Source organism: Chondrus crispus, genomic scaffold (genome assembly GCF_000350225.1).
Source record: "Chondrus crispus Stackhouse genomic scaffold, scaffold_134, whole genome shotgun sequence".
NCBI classification, from domain to species: Eukaryota; Rhodophyta; class Florideophyceae; order Gigartinales; family Gigartinaceae; genus Chondrus; species Chondrus crispus.
This window is the reverse complement of record NW_005179000.1, coordinates 80,548-95,017: the sequence shown is the minus strand read 5'-3', so window position 1 is coordinate 95,017 and position 14,470 is coordinate 80,548. Positions and strand designations below refer to the sequence as shown.

Genomic DNA, 14,470 nt, shown 5'->3' with positions numbered 1-14,470 from the left:
GTCACAATAGAAGTTTTTGTTCCAAGACCTTCAAGCACACGAATCGGGGCAAGGAGTGCATGGGCAATACTGGGGTCCACGGCGGTTGTATACGTACTTGTCACGAAGTCATTCACGACAATGTCACCGGAAACTGTGTGAGGATTGAACAACCCTCTCGCAAGGACGCTGTCAATCGTAATGACTTTCGTCATTCTACCTTCCTCCAGCTGCAAAAAGTCAGATTTTGTAACTTTCCCTGCCTGTGCCAACCCTCTTTGAGTATAGACAAAATGTGTCGAAGTGACTTCAAGAACCTTCCCAGAGTCAGTGGTGAATCTGACAAACTTTGAAATAGCGTGGCGGTCCGAATGAGTGAATCCCACAACCTTAGAGGTCTGCCCTTCTCCGACGAAGACGACATCCCCAGTGTCGATGTTGTCCATTCTTATCTTTTGTCCCGTTGACAGTTTCACCAAAACATGGGCAGGGAAACAGGTTGACCCATCACTACTTTCATCAGATGCGCCGCTATTTTGACGCGGAGGAGGTGAAGGTTCTATTGACTTTGAAGGAAGGGGCGATACAGGAGCGTCAGTGCTGGGCATCGGAATAGTTTCATTACCACCCGGTGAGAGCGATGGCATTGGCGATTCTTCGAGCAAATCACTTGGTGAGGGGATTTCCTTGTCTCCAAAAAGGATAGGCCCCTTCGTGGAAATAGGCGAGCCATGTTCAACAGATGCGTTCACTTGTTCCCCAGGCCCAGCAGGAATCGAAGGCTTTGGAGATGAAAATATACCAGCAGTCGTACTGGAGCCGCCAGTTGGCGTAGTGACTGGTGTCGTCGGTGTCACCGTCGGCGAAATCGTTCTCGAGGTCGTAGGTGGAAGAGACTTAGGTGAAGTCACACTAGCCGCAACGGTCGAGGCTGTGACCGGCGATGAAGTTTGGAAAGAGTTATCGGTCCCTGGGGCCACTGGAGGATCCGGGTTATTTGAATCGGTCACATTCAGACCAGTTGCCTCTGGTTGTGGGGTGACGGGTGCATTCGTAACAGTAGAAGAAACCGTAGGCCTAGTTGATGATACTGATGCAGGTGAATTAGTTGCCGATGACGCTGTTGTGACTGGAGTTCCAGTGGGCAAGGTGGTTACGATTATTGTTGAGAATGTCGGCCCCACACCTGTAGTCATCGTGGCAATTGTAGTGACTGGGGACTTTGTAGTTGCGGAAGGTGCAAAAACGGTACTTGCAGATGTTCCTGCAGTAGAAGTCGGGGTACCCATGGTCGAAGTAGTAGCACTAGAAGTAGGAGTAGCCTCTGTGGCAGTACCTGCTGTGGAAGCAGACGATTCTGGCACTGTAGTAGTGACATCTTGTGTAGTTGTAGACGTAGGAAAAGTGGCAGAGGGTTCTTTTTTTGCTGCACCTGTGCTCGAAGTCGCTATTGCTGACGTCGTCATTCCTGCTGTACTCGTGACTGTAGTTGTGGTTCCTGAGATAGTAGTGGCCGATGTCATCGAATCACTGGAAAGTGAAGATGATGGCGTGGTGACGGTCGCAGTACCTGACGAAGTGGTTTTCGAAGTGGTAGTAAATGGAATTGTGCTGGTTGGAGGAGGGCCTCTTGAGCCTGAGGAAGCAGGTACCTTTCTGCGTGGTGGAGGTGGTCTTTTTTTCGTCGAGGAACTAGGCGCTGTGGCTGATGTTTTCACTGCAGATGTAGACGAAATTGCAGCTGACGAACTTGGGGGAACTGTGGTGACTGTAGGATTTGCCTCTGACACATCGCTTTCAGGTGGAGCAGGGGAGGAGATGAAATCTGGTTTCTCTGTTGGAACAGCCGTCGTGTCTTCATTTTCCATCGATGAAGGTGAGCTCTCCAATGATACCGGGGCCGGTGACTTGATAGGAATAGGCCCTTCCCTCTGCGGTAACCACGTTCCGTTAAAGGCACATGACTTCTGTCTGTCACGTAAGAAGGCAATTCGGGGATGTCCGGACCAAGGTATCTGCAAGGCCCTACCGAAGACCTCACTATCCGAGGTGAAAAGAAGGACTGTCCCAGAAAAAAGAGAAGCACCACCGCACTCGATGTGTTGTGTTTCTACTGCATAGTAAAAGTTCTTCAGTTGGAATACAATGTTGCGAATAACTGCTTCAATTCCATTTGACTCCCTCGGCAACTTGAGCTGATTTTCAATGAATGATTTCTCAAGCCTTCGCCCGAAATGGAAAGATAAACTTCCATCGGAGATACATCTTTTGTTGTTGAGCTTTGCATCCACATGTTGAATCTGGACAGAGCCATCGCTCTTGAGCACACCATTAGACAGGAGCTCTAACGACTTTGGACATAGATGTCCAGACCTTGACAGTTCCATAAACCGAGAGTAGGTGCCTGCAAAGTCGTTTGCGGTGAACTGCTTTTCATTCGTGGAATTATCCTCAAACCCATTTAATTCAAGAAACCGGGCAGTTGGAGCTGCAACAGCATAGCTCGCACCGACAAAAATCGTACAGAAGACGATGAGCATCGTGATGCTAAACCAGTTCTTTTCAGCCGATTGCAACAGTTCTCAGGGTCACGGACACTGTTTATTCTACCAGCTGGAAGCAGTGGAAAAGCCCTTTATTAGATGAAGATATTTATATGGATGGTGTTGTTCTTCCGGGTATTTCAGACCCCACCCCCTCTGAATTTTCTTGCACACGAAATAAGTGAATCTATCTACGGTATTTGCATTACTATGATTTCATCCTTAACATTTAGTAGAACAACGAGAGGATTATGTTTAAATGAGTTCGAAAGCTTTAGACGATTGCACATTGGAGAGTTGGAGGGGTGAAAAGAAATGTGAGAGATAAGACTGGTGACCGATGTTGCTTTTATCAAAATTTTGGAGATGCATTGTAGTCTTTCAGCAAGTAGTGCTGTTCTTCCCGGCGAAAACTTGGATTCACGATACACCGCGTGCCCGGTAGAGAAGTCCTGAAGCATCAATCATCAAGCATCAAAAATGCTAGTACCTGTAGTGCATTGCAGCACCCTTGGGTACAGTAATCATACAAGTATCTTCTGCCTGAATTTGGTTGCACGGTATGCTCGTACATATTGGGAATTTGGTGTCTACTGGCGATGAGGTACTGTAAAAAAACAAAACAAGCGTTCCACGAACAATTTCGAGATTTGATCTTGCTTGAAAAAATTTAATTAAATCTTTTTCAACATGTGAGCGCCTGCGCTTCATCGTTGTTCGATGCAGAGCGTCTGTTCTCACCAAAAGCGACAGGCTTCTCGACGGATAAGCTGTTGAGTGGTTACGCGCTCGATGCCCCAAACATGGTCGGAGCACTGAAAGCTGCGTTGCGATGGGGAGCGATCATCCCTGCCAGACAACCGGCTGTGGGCATTGCGATCGCGCGAAGTCTGTCAGCTACACCACGGGAGACCCCGTCCACCGCGGGAGACCCAAAACAGACTGAAAACAGTTCATGCGGGTCCCCTGCGGAAGCCAAGCCTATCCTCTTTCACAGAGAGATAAAGGCTGTAATTCGTGAAGGACATAAACGCGAAAAGAAGTCCTTGAGGCGCGAGGGAAAATGGTAAGTGGACACTTTGACGGAGATGAGTTGATCGCAAATGGGAGTAGATGATTTGTGAAGATACCATCGGCTTACAAGTACTAATTGAAACTAATGTGCATGCGTTCGCTTTTACCATTCCCGGCACAGGATTCCGAGCTGGGTGCAAGGCAGAGGTGATGTACCAGATCTTCTTATTAGTGTCCCAGTTCGACCACTGCAGGAGGACTTTCGGGGTGGTTTGTTTGGTTATCAAGAAAAAGGGAGGAATAAATGGGCGGGACCTTTATACAAGCTTCGAATCGTCACGGAAGAGGGCAGAGATGCTGAGCAGCCTCAATTTGATTCCATTCGAGTGAAGGCACACAACATGATGCTCAACCCGCTCACGGACGTTGTGAGGACGATCACCTTTGTCTACTGCCCTGAAGAACGGCTTTCACGTGTGCGAGTACCCATTAGGTATATCAATGAGGAGAAAAGCCCAGGTTTACGGGAAGGTGGATGGTTGAACAGATTGCAGCAGAATGTCGATATTCATGTCGATCCTTTCACGCCGGCACCTTTATATGCTACACAAGACGTGGGTGAAATGCGAGTAAAGGACAGGAAACACATCGGCGATTTGCAATTTGACGGGAAGGGAAAAGGTTGTAACACCGTTTTAGCAGATGACACGGTCGCGACAATGATATCAAAGGTTTAGGGACTTGTTTGGTCTTCGGTCAGTTTTTGCTTCCGTGCAGCAAGCTTCAAATGCTCAAACGAGGAAATAGGATTTTCAGTTGCGGCTTGGCTCTGTTTCCCCCAATGGCAGAGTTGAAAACGCTGCGTCTATCAAGTGGGCTTCCGTGCCGAAGCCGCGGAACTATAAAAGAAGGATTTGGTAGAATGCGCATTTGTCTGAGAGTTGTATACGTGGATGTAGCCAGGTTGCTGCGTCTTTGGTATGCATTTAGTATCCGGGGTTTAGTAAAATTTTGCGGGGGACACACCAAGCGAACACCAAGCACATCGTGTGTTCGTTCCAGCCCTGTGATTGGGCAAAATATATTTTGTACACAATGTAGATATGCACCATTGCTTTAATCCGTAGTGCTGGCACCAGCATAATCAATTTCTTTCTTCACGTTCACGTCCCACTCCCCACTTTCTCACACCCTCGCACTTCTGTTGTGTCGTCGCTCTAGAGTCTTCGGAATCCCCAATCTTGCGGGCGGTCTCTCTGGCAGAATGCAGACTCTTGCCAAGTGATGGCAGTGAATGATGATGCAGTCGCAGAGGAGGCGGCTGGGGCCAACACTAGAATCGACGTCGAAGATGGACTACACGTACAATCAAGATTTATTCCTCCTGAGGAGCTCAGTACAGATGATGAAGCCCCCGCATCTCCGTTTTCCAGTACCCGGAATCCTACTTCGAAGAGAAGATTGTATTTGATGGTTCTTGCGGACTTTGGACTTGCATTCACATGGCTCTCCAAATTCGCTGTTGCGACGTAAGTAGCATCTCACGCACCATGCGCGTTTTACTTCTTTCCGACAAATTGAGATGTTCCACATAATTGACGTGAACTAACGAGGCTCTTGTGGCGATGCTCCTTTAAAAGTCCATATTTTCAGCACACTTTGAAAGCCGGACCATTTCTATCTCATCTCGTATGGATCATGGGGCCTCTCAGCGGGCTCATTGTCGCTCCTGTGGTTGGGGTTCTGTCGGACAGATGCACATGGTCTTTTGGTCGTCGTCGGCCTTTTATTTTGGGTGGTATGATCGCCTGCATTTTCGGCATGAACGTCTTTGCGAATGCGACCACTATTGCATTCGGGTTTCTACCCGCCGCTAGATGGATAGCTTTTTTTGCGTTTGGAGTACTCGACTTCTCCACAAATGCCATCATGTTCCCGAGCCGTGCGCTCATGGGAGATCTCTTGCCGCCAGAGGAACAGCATTCTGTTCAGAGTGCCGCTGCCGTGGTTGCTTCTCTTGCAGAGCTTTGCGCTGGCGCGTACATTTACACATGGAGGGATCCTGTGACTCACGTTGCGAGGATTTTTTCTGTTGCCAGCGTCATTCTAGTTATTACATGCTCAGTCTCGCTTTTCATGTGCCATGAGGAGCCACTGCGCCCTAAGGACGCAATTATTGCGACCACGGGAGCTATGCCTGAGACCTCTTCGACTGGGGTCCAAATTGATATTGAGCTTAACAATATACGGTCGAGCCCAGATCTCGAGGACGAGAAGTCGAAAGAACTCCTCGAAGAGGAGAGCGCGATCGAGGAAGAAACCCGAAAGGATGGTGAGTTTGTAGATGAGAGTAAATCTGAAAGCGCGCCGGGCACAGGCGACGAAGAAGATGACGACGAGAACGTAGAGAATCGGCTGGCGTCCAGCGTAAGTGAGGAGAGGGCTCCGACAATAGAAGAAAGTGTAATTAGAGATGAAGAACCTGTGCAAACAGCTGCAGGAGGTCCTGTATGGGGCGAGCTCGTAGGCACTGTGAAGGAGGCTATCATGATGTTTCCGAGACCACTAATCAAGGTGGGCGTAGTTTATGGGCTGGCATGGTTCGTCTGGTTTGCATCTCTGCCGTTCTACAGCCAGTGGTTAGGCGTGAATGTCCTCGGTGGGGATCCCACTGCTGAGGCCGGCACGCCAGAGGCCCTACGGTATCAGAGCGGGGTCAGCTATTTTTCGATTGCAAACGCCGCCAAAGCTGTTTTGGCGCTTATCTTCAGCGCGTACTACCCCAATATTATCAGATGGGTTGGGGCGATCGGTGAACGCGTTGTTTTCGGAGCATCTTTCTTTGCTTTTTCGAGCATTTTGTACGCATGCGCCTACACGAAAAATGTGATGGTTGCTGGAAGCGTGATCGCGCTCGGAGCTGTACCTTTTATCGTGACACAAACGATTCCAGTGGCGATCGTTGTCCAGAGATTTCCCGAAAATTTGGCGAGCAACCTGGGTGTATTGTAAGTTTTCGAATCCAGGGGATTCAACTATTTCAACGCGGATATTAAGCGAAGTGCTAACTGACCTTGTTTTGTGACGTCTTTTGTACAGAAACTTGTTTTGTGTGATCCCGCAATTGATCGACACACTGTATACGGGAGAAGTGGCTGCCTTTGCGGGAGAATCGGCTGTCTTACGGGTCGCGGCTTTGTGGGGATTTGCTGCGGCTGTAGCGGCCGTTTTCCTGTTGTAGTTAATAGAGGCTTTCAAATTATGCAAACTTGCTGGTGCCGACTGCCCGGTAAACACAATCGCGCCGAAGGGCAACCCTCGCGTTACAAATGAAGGAGAAGGGGTACAGGGTGCACAAAGTTAGAGAGGGTCTCAGGCGTTGACTGGAGCGTCGGGTGCCCAGTTGGGTCCGCTTCAAAAAGGTACAACCAGGCGCATTGTGACAACAGCAAGGGATGCACGCTGAGGCAACCTAGGCGGTAGTGGCCCATGCGGTGCGTACGGTGCGCCAATCCTTGTACAGTATCTATCGGACCGTTGTTCTCATATGAGGACACTATTCGACCTGTTATTTTCTTGACTTGCGCTTCCTTGACAAGAAAGAAAAAGATACTCGCGCCACCGTGCTTGACTTCGGATTTGGGGCCAGAAAGACCTTTGTGAGAATTGCTTGTTCTTCCTGGTTGTTTTTAGATACCTTCGAAACCAAAAACGCCAGTTTAAAAAGGCAACTTGGTACTCAATCTGCAGTATATCTTAAGCTTTCTGCGTATTCAAAGCTGCTATCCCGGTGTTCTGCAAGATGCTTGCTATTGCCGAAAACAAGCATGTTAAGGAAATAGTGCTCAAGGTAGCTTTTTGAATGTTCAATTTAATTTATGTATTTTTGCAAAAAAAAGAGCTGTCCTGTGTGACGACAAGCCCCAGTCCGATAGACACTAGTAGAGGATTGCATATGTGATTGTTCCCCAAGCACATCATGGGAACGGGGCGGCTTGCACACATGCTACACTAATGGTGATACACAGCATGCCCCGCCGTCCTTTCCTGTTCCAGCGGAGTTGCACAACAATGCTGTCCTTTCCGCAAAGTTTGGTCAACAAATCCACCAGCTCGAATGGGCATATCCGAGAATTGTGCCAGCACTGCCCATGTGCAGTACAGTAGGGAGGTGCACTGCCTTCATACGAACAGTACAATTGCGAAGTGGGGCAGTGATAGTTTTTTATTTTTGTGCCCCGCCCACACTGGCAAAATTAGGGTTCTACCGCACCACCCCACTCCGGCCTTCCGCGGCATTCGCATTTCTCGTTGACCCCTCCCTCTCCCCATCGTCGCCACCCCACCTTTCTCTCCTCCTCCTTATCCGATGCAATAAGCCATCTTAATCTCCAGGCTCGCTCGCCATGCCCAAGCCCACCACCGCTGTCGTTCGCATCTCCAGACATCTTCGCAATATTTCGCGCAATGTCTGGCGCCTATCTTCATCCTTGACGCTCCCAACTACTTCTTCGACAAAATCGGCCCCGCGCTCACGTGCCACCTCACCAATAGCCCGCGGTGTATGCATTGTACTCGTACTAATCCTTTTTGCCACCTTCTCCTTCCCGCATATCCGTCGTTCCGCCCATTTCGCCTCACAAGACAGTCACCATCCTCTCGCTCCGGGCTTCGAGCACCCATCCCTCGCATCAAAAACCAATCCTCTCTCCGGCGACAGACCTTTTCGCCTTGTTCTTGTTATCCCCGCTTTCACGGGCCTGCCCCCTCCACCGAATCCAGCCTTCTCGGCCCCCTCAACCCTCGATGTCCCACCTGATTCCAAACTATATTCATCTCGCGCCTTGTCTTTGTTGATAACTTCACTCGTTGAAGCACATTACGACAATGAACCAGTGTCTCTCTCGCTTGTTCTTGCGCCAGAACCGAATTCTACCACCTACGAGGCGAGATACCTACAATGCCAAGACGTCGTCTGGCCACATGGCGACAAGACCTTGCATAATGCTACTACTGGTGGTCTGTTCGAACTCGGCGTCTCCAGTTGGTCTCCTAGTCGGGGTGACACGGAGAAGGTTCTCATCGTCGATGCGTCCCGGGCTCTGCCTTTTGTCCCGCAGTTTTACCGTTACTTAAAGAGCGTCCGCCGCAGATACATGAGCTCAGCAGCCGACATTGCTGGCTTCACACTTGAGCCCGTTTTAATCCGTCGCCGAGAATCTGTTCTGGGCCGCAGCACGGGCAGTTACACCTCTGCATTCGTGGGTGAGGGCGAAGCTGGCGACGAGGTCTTCTTGTACCACAATTTGCCCTTCGTTGCTGCGTTTTCTCCTGTCGACTCAGAAGTTTGGCGCGCCTTCCAACGCTGGTTTGCTGCGCATCGGGCTGAATGGTTTTTGTGGCCAACGGTTGTCGGTGCCAAGGATAAGAAAGATTCCGCGTGGGGTCAATACAGAGGCACGGCTCGTGCGCACTGGACGCTTTGGTTCTCACGTTTTTGTGCAGAGTACAACCTCTTCACCGTGTATCCAAGGCGACATCGACCGGAGCCCTTGCCGCCTGTCGGCAGGGTCTCGGCTTTGCCGCCGTTATCTCGATTCAATTTTGATGGGAAGAAGGTCGAGAAGAAGGAGCAAATTAGCGCAGCGAACTTGGAGAAAATCGTCGAGCTTGGGCGTCGGCAAGGTGGCTCAGTATCATTGACAGTCGTAAACACAGCCTTTGTTGAAACGGCACGCAGCTGGATATGCAATGTTGACGCAGCTCAAATTCGTCCGCCAGGGGTAGTATGGATAACAACTGATGACACGGCGTACAACGCACTTCGAGACGTCAGCAACTCACAGACTGTGCGCATGACCGAGTTCAGAGGCGGTCAAGCGCGAGCTGGGACGTCATATGGTTCCCCTGGATACTGGTTGCTCATGCTGGAACGCACGCAGCTCATTCGAGCTATACTAGAACGGGGCATTGGGGTTTTTGCATTTGAGACAGATCAAATTTGGTTACGAGATCCGGTGCCGTTCGTGCAGCGGTTAATTCATAGTGGGGACGAAGTGGACGTAGTTGGGACGCTTGACACCAGACATGAGATTGGGGGTAACTTTTTGTATTTGAATCCAACACTTGCGACGCGCAGGGTTTGGCGCGAGGTATCCCATCGCTTCGAGAAAGCATATAGAAGCAGTAAGATGGAAGGGCATACGTCTCGGGTTCGCAGATACATGGAAAACGATCAGTCAATCCTGACAAAGTTGATATTCTTCGACGAACAGTTCAAGAGTCGGAACCCTGTCGTTTTCCGAGCTTTAGATACCGAGCTATTTGTCGACGGACGATGGTACGACACCAAGGAGAAGCATTATACATCTGCAAGATCCCGAAGTCCGATCGTGGTGAACAACAACTTCTTGATTGGAATTGACAAAAAGAAGAAACGAGCCGCAGAGAACGGACACTGGTTCTTGAAGTCAGATGGAAAAACTTGTGACGAGATACTTGTCAAGAGGGCTGTGAGCGATAACGAACAGCGTGCTCCGTCGCTAGCGGGGTTTGGTACCACTGACGGTGGTATGGCACCGGAAAAGGATTCGGAAGAAGAGGAGTCTGCTGCATCCGATTCAAAGGATGATTCACTTGCTGCTATGCGTTCAGCTCGTATAGAGGGTGCTGACGTGGAAGCGGGGCTGGACGCAGCGATGATGGCCATCGGGAAGGAACTTGCGACTTAAACACAAGCTTTTGGGCAGAAAAGGGATACATGCTTTCGAGCTCTGGTAGCGGCCATGTCTACCAGCATGCAAATTGCTCGTTTTCGTACTACTGTTTTCGCTTTCAACGAGATTCGTTCCGGTGAATTGAAGAGAACCAACCGTTTATGAGGTACGTTTACTGGCCATATCGGTGCTGGACCCATGGCTTACCTGCACATGCGATGAGTTGGGTCAACCTAATTCAACATTTACAGCTGCAACGAGCTGTCGTCGCAACTGAAGTGATTGTGCTCAAGCCAGTTTGGCGGACTCAGCAGGGGCTCTCAAAATCGACAAGTTTCTCGTCATGTATGCCTTCTGGAAGGAACTGGAACGTAAATTTGTGGACACCGCGGAAGTGCATACTCTCATCAAAGCAGGAGTGTTACCGAGTTAATACTCTCGGTGGATACGAACAGTTTTCATAGCAAAATAGCAGATAGTTTGACAGCAGTTGACCTTCAATCCGTTGGTGGTAGATTGAGGCCGTAGCTGCTCCCGACAGGTTGCACGCACTCACCGGCCCGGAACGTGACGTGCTTTTTACTTGTGTAATAATTCTTTTATTCGATTATGGAGGCAGCAGCTACCGGGCGAGATGATACACTGCTAGTGAGCTTGCGGCGGCCACAGCAACAGCGGCAGCAGTCCTGATATTCCTATCCCGCTTTGCAGGGTCGGGTTTTTTCGCAACCAACAGGACTGTTTCACCTTTAATCGTTTTGTCAGGGTACTTTCCCGTGGTTACGTAACGGCATCTCTCGACTTTGAACCCGGCTTCTTTCGCCATCGTCTCAACTTCTTTGGTGCTCATGAGGTACAAGACACCGCAAACGAATTTCCTCATCGGGGAGTCCTGAGGCAATTCCAGGAATGTCGGAGCTGCCTTGACAAGCTCTGGTCCTGATGCGGTAGATATCATATCGATAGCCTCTTCCACATTGCGTTCACCATTCAATTTGAAGCCAGCCTTGTTTACAAATTCTGCGACCTTTGGACCCTGTGAGGCTGCTGTGGTGACGACAAGACGACCACCGGGTTCGAGCCAACGGAAGATATCGCTGAACACGACTTGGGGCTGTCCGGGCCTCATGAAATGTATCACCTCAGACAGTAAGACGCCAGCCACAGATTCCTCGGCACAGACGGAAGGATCAGGCAAAGTAGCGACCGTTGCTCTGACGAGCTTGCCAGGCCCCGTGTTATCCTGCACGACCACAGACTTGGCATAATCATCTGCACGTACGCGAAGGTCGTCTATGTGCGCTTGTTCCATATCGACAGCGATGACGTCTCGCCCCGCCTTCATCGCGTGAAGCGTGTGGACGCCATACGCGGCGCCCAAGTCGAGGAGTGGGCTGGAGGAATGGGGGAGACTGTTGAGCCAGTGCGTTGCGGACTCCCCGATTCGGAGGTACATGAAGCCAGTCTTATTTTTGGTGCGCTCCAGACCCATGGCGGCCATTGCTTCCGGGTCCTGGAAGGGGTTCTTGCGATTTGGAGGCGCGCCTGGCGGTGACGCAGGATTCGCTGCAGGTGCCATTTTCGAGGTCATAGCGATGATTCTTGCGGTGTAGTGGTTGCCGAGAGAGTTTGGTGTGCTGATATGCTGGGTTTGGGGTGTTGCTTGGGTGCCTTATGTGGGAGGGTGAAGGGTGCGGCATGCGCTGTCGTGATGGGCTGGAAACTGGTGAAATAGTTTGAGAGCAATCTCGTACCTAGTGGCGCCAATAGAAACAACTTTCGAAGTGTAAAGTGTGAAGAGTGTATCGTAAAGCAAAGCATTAGTGTTGCACGGCCTCATCGGCAACTCTAAGAGCACAGTAGAAAAGGAAAGGTGAGGCCATGATTACGTTTAGAACTCGTGCCTTGAGGCAAGTGAGCCATCATGAAGATGGAGTACCGGGCCTGCCAATCCTGCGGGAACACGTTCTCGGCCTTGGCTCCGTTGTAGGGATGAATGGATCTAATGAAGCCCGATCATACTCTCAGGCTAAAGGGTACTGCTCCCTTAATTTCAGACGAGTCTTTTGGACTCGTCACGCCTCCAATTGTTCTCGCGGCTGAAGTCGTCACGCTGCATGTACGGCTGTGGAACGTCGATAAAGTGCTCCACTTCCAGCCAATTATAGCGAACGGCCAGGCCGCAGGCGTGAAACCTCAAGAAACGAAAAAAGCATGCCTCCAGGAATACAGCACGATGACGTTCGCCATCTCGCCAAGGTTGATGCGGACTTCACTACCCTTCGAAGGGTAGCTCGAACAGTACCGAACCTCATTCCTTTCTTTGGCTATGGAAAACCCGATGCATCGTTTAAAGTTACTCGCAGCATTAATTTCTCTGTGAGGCATAATACTGTATCCTTGCTGTCTTCAAACCGTTTATAATGTGCAAATGCCAAATAACGATTAATCCATCCATTGAGGGGAGGCTGTTGCATCATCGACGTCCGGTGGTATCAATTAAACCTCACTCTGGACTGGCAACCATTCGAGGCGGTTAGTCATCTACCGGTGTGCAGGTAGTGCATCGTGAGACAAGCGATTACTTTTTCGTGGGTCGAGACCTCTTGTCGTCCCCTCTATACACATCCCTACTCACAGCAAGTTTGACATACATCTGTTGAGATAGTCTACTCCGTTTTTCTTCTCACAGAAGCAAAACATAGAAACCAAACTTGTGCAACATGTGCTTCGCAGCCGGACGTACATGAGGGCAACCACAGGTCGTGTCCCTGTGGAGGGCTTTCACAACGCGTACGAAAATAGATTGCCAATTTCGCGGGCCTTTATCTTTGGTAAACTCGTAGACTTTTCGATTGGTTCTTGTAACAGCGATTGAATTTGGTAAACTCGTAGACTTTTCGATTGGTTCTTGTAACAGCGATTGAATTTAAGGAGAGTTCCCAGCACTTGCGTTGGTTACTATCACCGGTCCTAGAGGCAGCATTACTTGAAACGTTGACATGTGCCGTATGAATCGTTCGCACTTACATTCGCCAAAAAGGAGATCTCGGAACTGGTTGCTGCAATCGAGAAGGGTAGAGTCGAGCTGTCCTAAAAAATTTATGCCGCCTCCTCTCCTCCCCATGTCTATTTCTCTCCCACCCATCCCCGGCACTGCCGCCCTCGTGTCGTGTCTCCTTTTTTATCATGTCTTTTCTCTTTCATTTGTTTTTCCTTTTTTAATGTTTGATTCGTCCTGTTCTACTGTAGCGTGTTGGATCCTGTTTAGCTGATGTCCCACTGACCATTCAACCATCGTAAAACTACGAATATCTTCAGTAGTATAGAGTAAAGCCTTCGTTGTTGGCGAGAGAAATACATGCAGTAGTGTTCTGCGTCCGCAACGCAATAGGAGTTTCGTCTTGAGAGAAATATTGTAGCTGTACGGTACAGGGTACAGTAGTACCGCATACCTTTGCTGATCTCAGCAAATTTTACCATCTGGCTGGCTGCCTTTCTTTTCTTACCACCTGGCTGCCTTTCTTTTCTTGAGAAAAGAAAGAGCTGCCTTGCCAGGTGGTAAAATTTGAGACATTACAGTACATGTCGGGCTCTGACAGCCAGGCCAGTTGTTTCCACCATACAGCTCTGTATACAGTACAGGGGGGGTCGCGATATAGTGCTACCCTGTGTCAGTGGGCCGAAAACGGCACTATATCAAACCAGGCACTGTTAGATAATGAGATTTACGGCTTTTTTACAGCCACTTCCTTGCGCATCACTGCTCAGAAAGACCGCTCGCAGGACGCCATCACTCATGCTTTGTATCTTCACTACAGACTCTAATCAAGCATTTCTGTTATTAGTAGCTGCCGAGCCGTTGCATTGACTTCCTCCTTTTTCGCAGCCATAAATGCCAGCCTACACTTTTGCAGATGTCCAATTGCATCATCGACCCTGCCTTTTTCCGCCATAGTCTCTATTCGAGTTGGCAACTGCATAATATCTTTCCGCGGCGGCAGCGGCTCTCGAGCAGTACACATATCCATCCAACTGCCTCCCTGGAGACCCTTCGTTTTTGGCTCAAAATTCGTGCCACCCGCGGAAGGGTAGCACTATATCGGAGCTGGCACTAACAAATATGGCACTATATCGCGACCCCCCCCCCCCCCCCCCCCCGGGCGGTGTTTGGACTACAATACCCCAAGGGGCAGGGAGTCCCAAAAAAAGAATTTG

General features: G+C 49.8%; 5 protein-coding genes; 3 read left to right on the top strand and 2 right to left on the bottom strand.

The window, feature by feature from the left end:
* The first annotated feature begins 4,738 nt into the window (after nucleotides 1-4,738).
* Nucleotides 4,739-6,862, top strand: CHC_T00002300001 (hypothetical protein). XM_005713320.1 is given in 5 exon segments: nucleotides 4,739-4,820; nucleotides 4,821-5,065; nucleotides 5,177-6,544; nucleotides 6,636-6,777; nucleotides 6,778-6,862. 3 exon segments carry the CDS (start codon nucleotides 4,821-4,823, stop codon nucleotides 6,775-6,777), a joined length of 1,755 nt encoding a protein of 584 aa, XP_005713377.1. The 5' UTR covers nucleotides 4,739-4,820; the 3' UTR covers nucleotides 6,778-6,862.
* A 1,080-nt stretch (nucleotides 6,863-7,942) lies between these two features.
* On the top strand, nucleotides 7,943-10,267 carry CHC_T00008754001 (putative glycosyl transferase). Its single transcript, XM_005713319.1, has one exon. It carries the CDS (start codon nucleotides 7,943-7,945, stop codon nucleotides 10,265-10,267), a length of 2,325 nt encoding a protein of 774 aa, XP_005713376.1.
* Nucleotides 10,268-10,413: 146 nt separating this feature from the next.
* CHC_T00002299001 (hypothetical protein) lies at nucleotides 10,414-10,716 on the top strand. The gene has a single exon (XM_005713318.1). The coding sequence runs from the start codon at nucleotides 10,414-10,416 to the stop codon at nucleotides 10,714-10,716; it is 303 nt and encodes a 100-aa protein (XP_005713375.1).
* Nucleotides 10,717-10,828: 112 nt separating this feature from the next.
* On the bottom strand, nucleotides 10,829-11,831 carry CHC_T00002298001 (hypothetical protein). XM_005713317.1 is given in 2 exon segments: nucleotides 10,829-10,874; nucleotides 10,875-11,831. 1 exon segment carries the CDS (start codon nucleotides 11,829-11,831, stop codon nucleotides 10,875-10,877), a length of 957 nt encoding a protein of 318 aa, XP_005713374.1. The 3' UTR covers nucleotides 10,829-10,874.
* An 8-nt stretch (nucleotides 11,832-11,839) lies between these two features.
* CHC_T00002297001 (hypothetical protein) lies at nucleotides 11,840-12,073 on the bottom strand. The gene has a single exon (XM_005713316.1). It carries the CDS (start codon nucleotides 12,071-12,073, stop codon nucleotides 11,840-11,842), a length of 234 nt encoding a protein of 77 aa, XP_005713373.1.
* Between the last annotated feature and the right edge of the window lie 2,397 nt (nucleotides 12,074-14,470).

Coding starts and splice junctions, on each gene's coding strand:
- CHC_T00008754001 (XM_005713319.1), top strand. CDS start 7,943: ATGCCCAAGCCCACCACCGCTGTCGTTCGCATCTCCAGACATCTTCGC.
- CHC_T00002300001 (XM_005713320.1), top strand. CDS start 4,821: ATGGCAGTGAATGATGATGCAGTCGCAGAGGAGGCGGCTGGGGCCAAC. Junction 5,066..5,176: donor TCCAAATTCGCTGTTGCGAC/GTAAGTAGCATC, acceptor CTCCTTTAAAAG/TCCATATTTTCAGCACACTT. Junction 6,545..6,635: donor GCGAGCAACCTGGGTGTATT/GTAAGTTTTCGA, acceptor TCTTTTGTACAG/AAACTTGTTTTGTGTGATCC.
- CHC_T00002299001 (XM_005713318.1), top strand. CDS start 10,414: ATGAGGTACGTTTACTGGCCATATCGGTGCTGGACCCATGGCTTACCT.
- CHC_T00002298001 (XM_005713317.1), bottom strand. CDS start 11,831: ATGGCACCTGCAGCGAATCCTGCGTCACCGCCAGGCGCGCCTCCAAAT.
- CHC_T00002297001 (XM_005713316.1), bottom strand. CDS start 12,073: ATGCTTTGCTTTACGATACACTCTTCACACTTTACACTTCGAAAGTTG.